The sequence below is a fragment of the Bos javanicus genome, chromosome 4 (assembly GCF_032452875.1).
Source record: "Bos javanicus breed banteng chromosome 4, ARS-OSU_banteng_1.0, whole genome shotgun sequence".
NCBI lineage: Eukaryota > Metazoa > Chordata > Mammalia > Artiodactyla > Bovidae > Bos > Bos javanicus.
In genome coordinates this window covers 30,962,841-30,977,618 of record NC_083871.1, presented here as the reverse complement: position 1 = coordinate 30,977,618, position 14,778 = coordinate 30,962,841, and the positions used below count along the sequence as shown (strand labels likewise).

Below are 14,778 nucleotides of genomic sequence, written 5' to 3'. Positions count from 1 at the left end.
ACAAAAATATTCAGTTAATGAAACCCAGGACACTGACCCCAATGGCCGTCATCAGCTGGTGCCAATGCCTGTCCCTGAGGGCAGGGCTCTGTAACTCAGCAACGGCTCTCAGAGAGGTCATCGTGTCCTTCACTGTGCCTTCCAGGCCTGAGTAGGCATCCCACACGCGAACCTCCTTCTCCAGAGACCAGATTTCCTAAAGGAAAGTGAAAAAACAACCCAGCTCTTGCATATAGTAATATACCTTATAATCTGCCTCCTATAAAAAATTATGTGTACTTTTTCCTGGATTAGGAAGAGAGTAAACATGTTTAAGCTCATAGATTAAGGACTAAAACCAGATAAAAAAGAAAAATATCCACTCACTCATGTACTAGTCCACTACGTACAAGACACCTAGATTCACTGGCTTCTTATTCACAGGCTCCAATTGGATGTCCCATGTGGAAACCCACAGGTCATTAAATGCAGTGAAATAATAGAGTCTACAGGGCATGTGAATGAAGAAAGTTTCCTCTAGAAACATAAACATGCAGGAAACTGAGATTGTTACTGGATTGCTAAGACCTTCCTCCAAAGACCTGACTTGTTTCAATAACTTTAAGACATTCAAATAGGGTCCTTGACTTGACTGTCTTCTTGGCTCATGGAACAATATCAACAATTTTGAATGAGAAAACCCAAAATAAAGTAACAATTTCAGTACAAAAGGACAGTGCTACTTAGAGGAAAAAAGCAAAAGAGTTTCAGCTGGGAGTGGGGTTTAAACTATAAGTCTGCAGTGAGACCGTGCAATGGTAAAGGACACAGGCAGGAAAGTGAGCAATGAGGAGCACAGTGACCCCATGCTATCCAAAAGAATGATGGGACATTTTAGTTAGGGTTCTTGGACCAGGAGAAAATGGGAGAAAAAGATGGGAAGAGCTGGTTGGAGTGCAACACAGGAATGAATTTGGGCAAGGACATTCTGGGGCAAGAAGAGAGCAAAAGACCCAGACTCTCACTGCTATGCATTTGGCTTTATTCAAAGAGGCTTTACTTTCTTTAGCGGGCATAGGACAGCAGGGATTAGATACCAAAACACAATATTCAAAGAAGCTGAGTTCTGTTGTATTGAGCCCTGCTGTGATATCAAAGTAGGTAGTAAGATCATAATATTTCATGTATTTCCACAGGTTACCCCAATGAGCTGCCCCAAAGCCCACAATCAAAAGGTACCTTTGAAGATACAATACACTTACAGTTGCTAAGTAAAGAATTCAACAGTTTCATACGCCTAACCCCTCAGCCCTGCTCTTCACCTCTTTTTTACTCTAAACAGCTACAGAGAGTGCCTGAGTATAGCCGCTGCTCATCAATTCATTAGCCCTAATATGCTTTTATCCACTCATTCACAGAAAGGCAGGCCTGATTACAAGTGCAACTGGCTAGAGTGGGGAAAAAATTCCTGTCTCAAATCATCCTGTTTGAAGTAAATAAGGACATGCGGCCCAACACAGCAGATTCTAGGTTAGGGAAGATGGAAGGAGGTGGTGCAGAGGAAGATAAATCGTCATCACAGACAGTTATGGAACTTGCCTTGGCAAACCTTCTGAGTTCTACTTCCATCTGCTCCACATTAATCTGTCTCCACTGGGTTTTAGTCCAATTATCAATGCTTCTCTGCAAACGCACAAGCAGATAAAAGTGTCAACAACATTTGGTGAAAGCAAGTCTCCACAGCAAAATATATAAACTGCAGCTCCATCATCCAGGGGAAAGTCAATTACTTAAGTATTAACTGCATCTGTCAAAGCTTCCCTAACACCAAAACAAAAAAGTTACCAGAACATGTCAAACTTAAGGCTAAAACATTGTGATACATTAATTTCTAGAAGCAATGGCAAATTCCATACACATACCATCATTATCATTTAATCCTGAGTAGTCTGAATGAATTGATAAATAATGTTACCATTAAATATCATATTTTTATAATTCTACATATAAGATAAGCTTTTGGAAGAAAACCTTCATCCATTATAGCCAAAACTCTCGTGAGTTTCTTATAAATGTATTTCTATATGGCTTTCAACTAACTTCAAAGAAAATCCTGTATAACACATATTGCAATATGCCTGGTTCCCTAGAACTTATTTTTATACTTAAGTCTGTAACTTAACTAGCAATATACAAATTATTTTTAGCCAGGCCTGTTTATATATGCACACATATATAAGTACAAGCATGGGTGTATATGTGAGTTTGTATGCAGAGATGACCATATGAGTGCAACATATATTATTTATATTCTATAGAACCCTCTAGAAGGACTTGAGACTCATACCAAGTTTCATTGAGAACTGAAAACAAAAACCACTAATAATTCAGAGAAGAATCTTCAACTAACAAGTTATAGGAACTCCAATTCTGGGACAAAGTTTAACAGTCACATATTTTAAGATATTATAAAATTATGCAGACACTAAAAATTGTATATTTATACAAAAGAAATACTAAAAGAAAAAAAAAAAAACATGCATGTTTTCAACAAGCAGTGTCTTACTCTAACATAAATAATGACATCCCAGAGCCCCTTGAGCAATTTTATCTCTTTGCGACACTGCTTCATTTGTTTGTACTCTGGAAGAGCCACTTCAAAAAGATGAGTAGATTCCTGCATTTGCAGCATCTCTTCTTCTAATGCCTCAAGCTCTTGATTTGCCTGAGGAGAAAGCAGAAACACAAACACACTTAATATCCAACAAGCTGCCAGAGAAGAGAAGCCACAGTGTTCTGGTTCTATTAACATTTACAACTTCGATTTTTAAAAGAAAGAGAAATCTGAAGTATAATTATTGGTAAAATGTAGAAGGCTTTAGATGAGCAAACTCACAGCTACTCAAAAAGCTAGAGTAGACTATCAGTAAATACAATAATGATATCAATACCTTCCCCATACACTATTTCAGCAAAATGTGCTCTGGTATCAAATTGCTATGAATACAAATTTTCCTCTTTATTTTCCTCATACAGCTGGGGACTTTTCTGGGGAGCAAAAGAGGAGGTGCTAGAAGCTTCCACTGAAGAATAAATCACTTAAAAATAAAAAACAACCTTCAAATTTAAAGAATGTCCTAGAGATTATCAATACACAAAATATTCCCAGGTGGCATTAGTGGTAAGGAACCTGCCTGCCAATGCAGGAGATATAAGAGACACAGGTTCCATCCCTGGGTCGGGAAGATCCCCTGGAGGAGGGCACGACGACCCACTCCAGTATTCTTGCCTGGAGAACTCCACGGATAGAGGAGCCTGGCAGGCTGCATTCCATTGGGTCACAAAGAGTTGGACATGACTGATGAGACAGAGCACACCCATGAAAAATTTCCAATGTACAACAGTTTATGTTTTACACCGAACATAAGCTGACTCTTTTCTTTCTTAATAAGCCAATTCTTTTTTTTTTGATAAGCCAATTCTCACTTTTAGTTTTTATTAACATACCAGTGTCTTAATATGGTCAAGTGCAAAGAGTACAAAAGAGCGTGCATGCAGGAAAAGCTGGAAACCCAAGGCCCTCGCTCCCATTCTTCTGAAGGCTGTTTCTCTAGTTCTCAGTTCTCTGCACAGGTTGTGCTTATTGATTTATCAAGTTTGGACATTACAGATTTACTGGGTTTGCAAACAAAGGATTTAACGTTGCTTTTCTACTTTATATTTTCTCTCAACCTTCTCTCAATATCCAACAATTCTATTACTTTAGGTCTTTTGAGTTTCTTTTCTTAACTTTAAATACCCACAGTTAATCATTTATCAGCTTGCAACTCTCTTAATTTCTTGCAACGCAAATTAGATTAGCACTCTTGCATGATGTAAGTTGTTTCATTTTTACGTGTTATACCTTTATAAACATGTTATAAACATTAACTGCAATTCTCTTAGTGTTACAAATGTTAGGAAAAAGTCCATACACATAAAAAGGGGTCTGGCTATGGGCGTACAAACCATCCAGCTTAGGAAATACTTATTACTAATAACTTTTAATGACCTTAATTTTATCCTTCTCTTTCCCACTATAAACAAAATCACTGAATTTTTATTTAACATCACTGATTTTATAATATTTTCACTACATGTGTTTGTACTGCAAATGCTAAACTCTTAGAATTTATGGCTGGAAATTTATATGAACACTATATATTAAGAATTTTGATATTTTTTTTTGAGGTACTTCTACATATTCATGAAAAGTATGTATTAAGTTCATTTCAACCACTTTATAGCACTACCCAGTGTGAATACACTACAATTAATTTATTCTACTGCTGATAGTCCTTTCTGTATTTCACCATTAACACTAATGCTACTAGGATTTTTATGTGCTCTGGTAAAAATGTCTTTATAAATAGAGTTTTGCTATCCTTTAATGGGTCAAAAGGATAGAGTGTCTATCATAAGTGAATGTTGAATGATACCTAAAGATCTTTTGGCATTTCTTAAGATGATTATATGACTTTTCTTTTAATCTATTAATATGATGAATTATGTTAATTTTCTAATGTTAAATTAAACATTTTCCTGGAATGAACCCAACCAATTTATATGGATTATTTGATTAGGTTTGGTTTAGTTTGTTTGTATCTATGTGTACAGAAAAAAGAACAGCTTATAATTTTTCCTTTCTCATATTGTCCTTTCACAAAAATAAGACATGCTTCATAGAGCAATTTTTGAGTGTTCATTCTTCTTCTGGGCTCTGGAAGCATATGAATGAGGTTTATTTCCACAAAGCTCCTTGAATTAACCTATAATCCCATCGGAGCCTGTTATTCTGTTTTAAACTAATGGTTTATATTTTTATTTTCCTATTGGTTAATTTTTCATAGTTATAGGACTATTCAGGTATGTTATTTCTTGAGACAGTTTTAGTAAGTTATGTTTTTCCAAAAATGTATCCACTTTGCTTAAATTTTATTGATTATATTTGATGATCTTTTGAATTTTTGCTCTTTCTGTACTGCCATTCCCTATTTATTCCTAGAATTGTGGATTTTTCTTTTTTCCCTTTGTTAATTCCACCTGGGATTTGTCAATATAATTAGTCTTTTCTGAGAATCAATTTTGGTTTTGTTTGGCCTCTCTTTTCTTGAAATATACATACTGGAAGTCATTTCAGCAATGATTTGTTGATGGTTGATGCATTCTGCTTTTGTTTACCTTAAATATACTCGTTACTGAAATATAATTTTACACTGGAGAATTGGGAAAAAACCATCTATCGCCCAGCTTCCGTTGTTGCTGGTGACAAATATGCTCTTACCTCAGGTATCACTTCTAACAGATAATCTGTCTTTTCTATCTGCATGCTTTAAAGGTTTTCTCTTTGCCATGGGTATTTTGTAGTTCATTGTGATGTGTCCAGATGTTGACTTTGTATTTAACCTTTATCAGTGAATATCATCAATCAGTTGATTCATGCTTTGACCAGTTCTTAAAAAAAAAAAAAAAATCCCAGCTACTCTATCTCCACTGCTTGTCTAATAGTCTGCTTATTCTCTCTTCCAGGAAGTCTGAGTAGAAAAGTTAGACATCATTCTAACTTCTTACTCTGTATCTCTTCTCTCTTCTGTATTTTTTATCTCCTTTCACCTATGTGCTGTCTTCTAAGTGATTCCTTCCAATGTCATTTGCATTTCACTAATCCTCTTTTCAATTTAACTAGTTCTTTAACCACTACTGAGCTGTGTCTTTTAAAATAATTTTATTTTTCACTCCCATAAGTCCCTGGTCCTTTTTCAAACTCAGCTGATCATTTGATAGTCTCAAAACTGAGAACTTGCTTATTTTTTTCAATATTACCTTTTATTTCCATAATAAATGTTGAGTTGTTTTTTATGTGTATGTGGCATCTTTGTTCCCTGACAGGGATCAAAACCAGGCCCCCTGCAGTGGAAGCCCAGTCTTAACCACTGGACCACCAGAGTAGTCCCAATAAACGTTTTCTAATATCTGACATTTTATATGTGTCTGCATCTGTCGTTTGCTCTTTCTGCTGGCCCTTATGCATGATGGTGTGTTTATTTTACCGTAAACTCAAATTTAACTGAATTTAATCTGTTGGGCCCCTGAAGAGATTAGAATAAGATCACTTTATTCTCTTCTATGCAGAGGAGATCTGGATTTGCTTCTATTGTGTGCTAAGAACTATTTGTAACCATCTCAGTTTCCTGACCTGGAAATTCCTTAACTATCAGAGTAGAACAAAACTGAACCACAATTCTTGGGAGAACAGGCCCATGTTTACCAATTCCCAGAGGATCCTTTTCTCTGTTTTTTCACCCTATTCTGAGCAAAGACTGTCATCTCAAAGGCTCCCTGCAGGCTGCAGATTTTCCCAGCCCACCCTCTCATTAAGGGTGAAAGTGAAAGTTGCTCAGCTGTGTCCGACTCTTGGCAACCCCATGGACTATACAGTCCATGGAGTTCTCCAGGCCAGAATATACTGGAGTGGGTAGCCTTTCCCTTCTCTCGGGGATTTTCCCAACCCAGGAATCAAACCCAGGTCTCCCACATTGCAGGTGGATTCTTTACCAGCTGAACCACCAGGGAAGCCCTCTTAAAAGGATCTCCTCCTTTGCCTTGAAAGGGCTAATTACAAAGTTCTAGACTTCTGGTACTTTGATCTGCCCCTACAGCAGCACAGGCTTTTATGTTTCCCTCTGCTTTCCATCCTGGTTTCAGCTACTCTATTTTCCTGCCCTTTAAAGATTTCTCTTGTTTTCTTGGGAACTCAGCAATAGATTTAGAATTATTTATTTGTGGACATGTTTCAGCATCTGTTCTATAAAAGAGGGATTTTCGAAATGGCTAGTCAACCACACTCCCCAGAGTCAACAGCCGTTTTATTTATTTTTAATTATTTCCCTATTAGTTATACTAATTATTCCTAGAAATATAAACCTAACTATTTTAATTCAATTGTTCACTGTATCTTTGGCTATGAAGAAAGAATAGCACATAATATAAATTTCCCAGTAATTGGTTATAAAAGGAGAGATGTACCACACTACTCCCCTTGTTCCTGGTGGGTCAATGGTTTCCATCTTTTGGAGTGAAGTGCCTTGAGTACTGGGACCTACCATGTCAGTCCAGAACAAGCATATACCTGACTTGGGTTAAAGCTAGTTACATAAACATTAGGCACGCTTGTTGAACAAACACATAAAAAAATGACTTCAAGATAAAAGTAACCGAGTCCTACTATATTCAAAACTTTGTATAAATCCTCAACATATTCTATAGGTGCAAAGTTAGATAACTGACTTTTAAATACTAACTATATGGTGTTATAGTATAGCAGGAAAATGGTAAGACTCAATAAATGATAACTGCAGGAAATGTTTACACACAGCGCACAGTCAAGGAAAAACATCTCCCCGTCCAATCTGCTGAGACCACCCGCAATGTAGGTATAATCTTAAAAAAAAACTAACAGTATTAGAATATTCTAACCTACTCCCTTTTCAGTGAATGTATTAACCACTTTCCCTCAGCCAAGTGAAAGAAAAGAACTCATGCTATATAGAATGGTGTTTAATGAATGGTTGAAAGCAGTTAAAACTAAATTCAAACCAAAATTTGGAAAGAGAAGTAAAAAACCATGTCAGCTTCAAGCCTTACAAGAGTCTAAGGAGTATTATTTTGGCCATCTGATGCAAAGACCTGACTCACTGGAAAAGACCCTGATGCTGGGAAATATAGAAGGCAGGAGGAGAAGGGGACAACAGGGAACTAAATGGATGACATCACTGACTCAATGGACATAAGTCTAAGCAAACTCCAGGAGACAGTGAAGGACAGGGAAGCCTGGCGTGCTGCAGTCCATGGGGTCACAGAAAATTTGACATGACTGAGCGACTCAACAACAACAAAAGGACTAAGGACTATCTCCGGCATGAAGTCAAGTCAGGATGGCAGCCTACATGAACCCAGAAAAACTCCCGGTCCTTGAATCTAAGCTTCAAAGTCATCAGTTAGGCTGCCAGGTTAAGAATTCTTAGAGAAACAAAGATATAATTTTTCTAATAAAATTTTAAAATGTTTTTTTAAGCCTCATGAATTATGTACCATTTTGGATTATCTGCCAGTTACATACATTCTTATAGTCAACTATGATAAAGTAGCTCATTATGAACTAGGATTGAATGACTCAATAATATTTGTATCCAGAATTAAGAATAAGTTATGGGCATTCACTTGAAAGGCCCTAAAACACTAGCCACCTCCAGAAAACCACATAACATATATTTGGGGAGTGAGCATGGAGACATATATAGTGTGCAGTTGGGAGTGAGATTGAGGACATGTAATCAAGCCTAAAGAAGAAAAGTATAGAATGAGGCAAAGACATAAATCAGAGGCGGGTGGAAGAGTAAGTAAGAGTAAGGACTTTTCTTACTAAGATTAAGAATTATGAACCAAGTTATCACATAGGAAATAGCACACTGGTCAGTATTTCTCATCTTTTAAAAAAATAAACAGCTAAAATTTTAACACTGATTCTGTCATTAACTGTGTTATCTCCAACAAGTTACTCAGTTATACATGATTATATCTTTATCTGAAAAAAAGAATAGAAGCTATATCATAGGGATATTGCAAGAACTGAAATAAATAACGTATGTAACATGCTTAACAAAGTTCTTGACATATAAAGTGTTTAAAAAATAATAGTAGTTGTTAGTTTCATTAGTATGAGTACTTTGATGATAACAGCATTCTGGGGAGACATGATTTAAATCACAATATAATTTACTTGGGGAAAATGATTTATAACTGGGTTTTATAGAGCTAATTCTCAACCCATAACTAATTGCAAAACTAAGGTAAAATACAGCAATATCTCAGTGCCCAATTTCTTTTTTAAAACAGCTATTATAACACACAAGATCACTGCAATCACATTACCTTATCGAGTACTGTATATGGATTTTCTGCATTAAAACGAAGGGGCGCATAGAATCTGAATCTCTCTCTGAACTCTGCCTGCTTCTCCTGATGAAGGCAGAAAAAAACAAAGTGAATCTCAAACAAACAGCTTCAACCAGTCTTATAAAACCTTTCTTAAACAAACAACAACAAAACATCTTTTTTAGCTAGCTTACATCAAACAAAACACACGCTTTCCTTATGAGGGAGACTTCTGCGTTTTGGAGAGGTGAGACCTCGTGTCTGACAGCTGCTGCAATCTTTTTGGTAGTTTCCCATCTTTCAGGTAATTCCTGCAAAAACAAAGGTGCAAATGGGAATCACTGCAGCACCTAAAACAGACCAGCTCCACAGGATTAGACTATCCTAATTGTTCTCCGCTCACCCATGGCATCCTTTCATTCTTGCATGAGAGATGGAGTTTACACCCCAAAGATTAAAATGACTAAAAGGCTCAGAACCAGGCTGAATCCCAGGCTGACACACTGCACCTCTGGAGTCACATCTTCCAAGCACAAACCAGGCTGTCCTCTGAAACTGACCTCGGCATAAATCAAAATGTTTTCAAAATAAGACACAAATTACCAAATTATTTTGCTACTGAGGGAAAAAGATTAAGTGCTCTGGAAATGACTTGGTTGATCTAACACCTAGAAATGGAGCCACATTTAGCCAGTGAAAAAAAGATGTTTTGGATCTGGTGGGGCAGAGATGAAAATACGAATCAGTCTTGTCCTTCATTTTCCTCTGACTCCCAAAGCTGTGTTTGTACTCGCTCTGGATGGAGAGTTTGAACATTTGGGTTAATTGTAAATGACAAGGATTTTCAAAGTAAGATGAGGCAAAGGGAAGGGAAGGTTAATTCCTAGTTGATGGAGGATAAAGCGTCATAAATTGTTCAGGTAGCAACTCAACTCTGCTGTCCTGACTACAATGCAAACAGCAACAGCAACTTACTTTCTTTGAAGAGCCCTCCTGTGTAACTGCTGTTGAAAAGCATTCCTTGTGTCCAGACTAAGAATGCATTGTTTGTCTGGGTCATCTCCCAGGACACTGAAATTATTTTGTCACACAAAACCACCCACGGTGATGGGACTCTACTTGCGTATCTGAAGTACAAAAATCAAAGGTTTTAAAGACTATTCTGTAACCTTTGATACATATTTGATAAATGATTCAGTAACTGTCAATTATGAAAAGTGCACTGTGCTAAATATAAACTGTATCTGAGTGGTGGAGGAGGGCTACAAAGATAAAACATATGCTTTAGACAGATATTGTTATATCATCCGTCAGTGTGAAGGAGAGGCACACAAAACAACTTCTTTCATGACAGAAGGTGTTAACTTCCATCAGGAGGTGTTATGAAATTAAAATGCAACAAGTCGTCATGACAGAAATACTCAACCAGACCAGGAGCTAAGAGACGTGGGCTCTAAAGCTACCTGTTTTTCGTCTTGTTTTTCCATCCTTCTCAACAAAACTCTGCATCCTCATCTGTACATGGTCTCACTCTGCAATTCCAACTGACCCCACAGAACCTAAAAGTTTCATGGAGTCCCTTCAGGGCCATGGGAGATAAGACATGAAGAAGTCTCAGCGGTGAGCTCAGGTTTCTTAACCTTCTTCAGCTACACTAGACCTGCTGCTATCTGCTTTGTACTTGCGGATACCAAAGAAGCTTCCGCTTGATAAAAAGTAAACTGTCATTGAAAACCAATAGATCAGATGACCTCCAAAGTCTAGCTGATACTGGTTCACTCAAGGAGGAGACACTGCATCAGAGGCTCACAGCAATGAGTGGATTTCAACAGGGAGAGATGAGGGGGAGATCCCTCAATATCTTGTAAGATTTCCAGTGCAGAATGGAGTGAGAGTGTGGGCTCTATGGAAACTGGACAGGATTCTGAGGCTGCTGCTGCTGCTGCTGCTAAGTAGCTTCAGTCGTGTCCGACTCTATGTGACCCCATAGACGGCAACCCACCAGGCTCCCCTGTCCCCGGGATTCTCCAGACAACAACACTGGAGTGGGTTGCCATTTCCTTCTCCAATGCATGAAAGTGGAAAGTGAAAGTGAAGTTGCTCGGTCGTGTCCGACTCTTTGCAACCCCATGGACTGCAGCCCACCAGGCTCCTCCATCCATGGGATTTTCCAGGCAAGAGTTCTGGAGTGGGGTGCCATTGCCTTCTCCAATTCTGAGGCTAGGGGCAGTCAATGAAGGTTTCTTAACAGGGAAGGGACTTAAAAAAAATCTATAGATTATAGGTGTAATCCAGCTTCAGAGCATACTGTAGATAGAGTATGAAAACACAGCCATGCCCAGGGGTTTTAAGCATCAAACTAAGCACAGGCAAGTTTGGGGAAATGTTATGACCACTAATGATTATGAAGGAGAAAAAGTAACTCTCACAAATGGCTTCAATTAAAACAAATCTGGTACATTGTTAACCCCCACAAGCAACTTGAACTGCCTATAAATCTTATATTTTCCCCTATCAGCATGAATTACCAGCATCGAGACACACACAGAGCTAAAAGTGTGGTTCACTTTTGAAATCTTGAAAAGCTTAGTATTTTCAACATTGCCAAAACTGTAAGAAGTGAGTCAAACTTATTTTTATAGGAAAAAAAGCAGAATACCACATTTGCTTTTATTCATCTTGGAAACGTAAGAGTCCATTAGAAAGCGTGTAAGCTAAAAAATGCATAAAAGAATTTTAAATCTTTCACCAGACCACAGCACTAAAATTAAATATATGAACCCCCATTTCATAAAAAAACTAACAGTCAGAACTAAGTGACTTGATCAAACATGTCTCCATCACCACTTATACTTTCCTCATTAACTTATTGTTGAACAATGTATTTAAGGTGTCATATGTGTCAGGAAAATTTGTCAAAGACTTAAAAATGACAACAGAAATGACTGGGACCTAGCTTTAGCAAAGTGTGAGCCAAACTGTTATAATACAAATTCTGGAGGCCATGACCCAAATCGCCTATCAGTTCCTTCTATTTTGGCTGGTTTCTCTATATGACATATTTTCAGGTTCAAGATCTGACTCAAAGACTATCCCAATCTTCCTAAAAACAAACACGCACAGTGTGTTCTGCTGTAATTATTTAATCTCTCACCCTTGTTATATATTATCTATCCACATTGCCTTTCACTCCAAATCAAACTAGATTTTCTTTTAGAGACAGATTTTACTTAAAATTTAATAATTCATATACAGTAATTCTTTGTAGCCAACAGATCACTTGTAAATACATTGTTGCAGTGAGTCTTCACAAAACAAAGTGTGGACTATAAAAGGGAGCAGCAGAAGTGAAAAACATTTTGGCAGTTCCTCAAAAAGTTAAACTTAGAAACCACATGACCCAGTAATTCTACTCTTGATTTTTTTTCAAAAAAGGAATGAAAACAGGTACTCAAATACTTTTGCACTAATGTCCACAGCAACATTATTCACAACAGCCAAAAGATGAAACACACACACACACACCTGAACATCATTCAGCCATAAACAGGAATGACGTAGTGATATATGCTACAATGTTCATGAATCTCAAAAACATCCTGCCAAGTGAGAAAAGCCAGACACAGAAGGTCACATATTGTATAAAACCACTTATATGAAGTTTCTACAATAAATAAATCCATAAAGACAGGAAAAGATTGACAGTAGCCTCGGACTGAGGGCAGGTAGTGGGGAATGACCACTAATGGACATGGAGTTTCTTTGAAGGCGATGAAAATGTTCTGAAACTATAACAGATAGAGCCAGTGGTTACACAACCTTGTGAATGTACTAATGCCACACATTTTGAAGCAGTCACTTTTATGTTATATTAACTGTGAATTTCACCTCAGTTTTTTTAAAAAAACATGGGGAATCGGAGACAGTATAGACAAATGTTAAAAGCGAGGGATCTTGAAGGATATTGTACTGAAGAGGAAGCATGCTCTGAGACAAACATATGAGATGGATGTCCAAAAAAGAAATCCCAGTTTGAGCTCCATGCTCTAATCACTGAACTAGACAGAATTCAATAAAAAGTTTTTCTTTTTTTTTCTTAATGCAGAAACTGATCACATGACTGAAACCCAGTCAAACATAAAGCCGTCCTGGAAGCTGGTAGATGATGCAAATACATAAACTATCTATAGAACTTCAACATGAACATGGGAATAGCATCTCAATGGTGAGATTTTTATTCATGAATTCAGTTGTAAGCACAAAGACTTTGTACACCATTTGGCACACAGCAGCCAAGTCAATCCAGAACATAGAAAGAGCAGGGTGACACAGAAACCCTGCTTAGGAAACAGTGATTTCTCCATCCAAATTGGGCTTTATTTATTCTTTATTAACATGTCCACGATTTGTTTCCAAAGACTAGGACAGTTCTCAACTGATAGGCAATTTTAGATGAAAAAGAGAGCTGGAGTTCATTTCGCATGGGAAAGTGAAGATATAAGAAGAACCCCAAAAAAGTCCTTGAGAGACTCTCTTATTACCTGAACATGAAGATGGTGAAGCACAGCCATGCAGAGCAAGGATTTGGGCATGAAATACCCCTAGATTTGTATGTCCTGGCTTCATTACTTGAGTGGCCCTGAGAAAATTATTAAGTCCCTTTCAGCTTCAGATTCCTAAGCTGTAAAATGGAAACATTAATATCTACAGAATATGTTGCTACGAGGAGTCCTAAGAGAGTACACACGTGAAGAATGAATGTGGGTACAGGGGGTGCTCAGTTTATGGTAATCGTGACTATTTTACCACTACACTCACCTTTAGCTGAGTATAGACGTGCTCAGGCATCTTCTGGCCATACATTTCCAAGAGTGTGATGGTTTCTTTCAGTGGTTCAAAGAGTTCATCAGTAGCTCTCTGTCGGCTTCTTACAGCCAGAAGATGCTCCATAATGTCAACTAAACCATCATGATCGCCTTCACTTAATTCTCTCTGAAGTCCAGCATCTGTCTCCTTTATAAATTCTTGTAGCTCATTCAGGCTATAAAGACATGTATGTACATACACATATACAAACACAAATTAAACTCATTAAAACTTAGAAGAATAAGGCTTTTGACTGATTCTTATTTTCAGTATTTACCTAAGTAAATGCTTGTTAACTGTATTATAAAACTGGCAATTTTAATGCTCTTAAAATTAATACATCAGTTTTAAGAAGCAGTCAGGTATAAGAAGTTATAATTCCAAATGCCAAAACACAAAGGGCTACCTGTCAATGACAAATCTCAAAAGATGCTCCTGAAACATCCAGCTCCATTTCCTGATGATGTTCAGCAAGCTCACTTTAAAAGGCTTCATGTCCACCTTGAACCAACTATCAAACACCCTGAAGTCATCAAACTTGCTCATCTGAACATACAGGGCCTCATAAATGTCAATCTATAATTAGAAAAAAAATTAGTCACTGTGCAACAACTCAGTCAAAACCCAGAAACTAGATTGACTGCTTAGGGTTTTCCTTGCCTGTTCTTTGAACTGCTCAAGTGTTGGTGATTGTTCAGGGACCTCTTCATTCACATGAGGCTCCATCTCCTCAGCCGACACAGTAGGGCCATATAGAAGGAAGTGCTTCATGAACTCGGCTCGGTCTTCTACCCAGAGGTAAGCATACGTGTCCAGGGTGTTTCTGAAGTCCAAGACTTTGCTGATAACGTCTGCTACTCTCCTCATGATCTCCTGCCTACCTTCTGCCAGGCCCAGCATGTTGTCCACATCACTCTAAACAACAGGAGAGCCAAGCATTTACAAAACTCAACCGTGTTC

General features: G+C 37.7%; 1 protein-coding gene across 3 annotated transcripts in view; it reads right to left on the bottom strand.

Moving 5' to 3' along the window:
• DNAH11 (dynein axonemal heavy chain 11) overlaps positions 1-14,778 on the bottom strand; it is a 364,495-nt gene that overhangs the window by 291,130 nt on the left and 58,587 nt on the right. For all 3 annotated transcript variants that reach the window (XM_061413683.1, XM_061413682.1, XM_061413681.1), the window contains exons 16-23: positions 14,479-14,733; positions 14,225-14,394; positions 13,771-13,993; positions 9,147-9,263; positions 8,950-9,036; positions 2,546-2,704; positions 1,579-1,662; positions 38-196 (exon numbers count right to left, since the gene is read on the bottom strand). In XM_061413683.1, the coding sequence (XP_061269667.1) occupies positions 38-196; positions 1,579-1,662; positions 2,546-2,704; positions 8,950-9,036; positions 9,147-9,263; positions 13,771-13,993; positions 14,225-14,394; positions 14,479-14,733 (1,254 nt within the window). The remainder of the gene's footprint in view (positions 1-37; positions 197-1,578; positions 1,663-2,545; positions 2,705-8,949; positions 9,037-9,146; positions 9,264-13,770; positions 13,994-14,224; positions 14,395-14,478; positions 14,734-14,778) is intronic.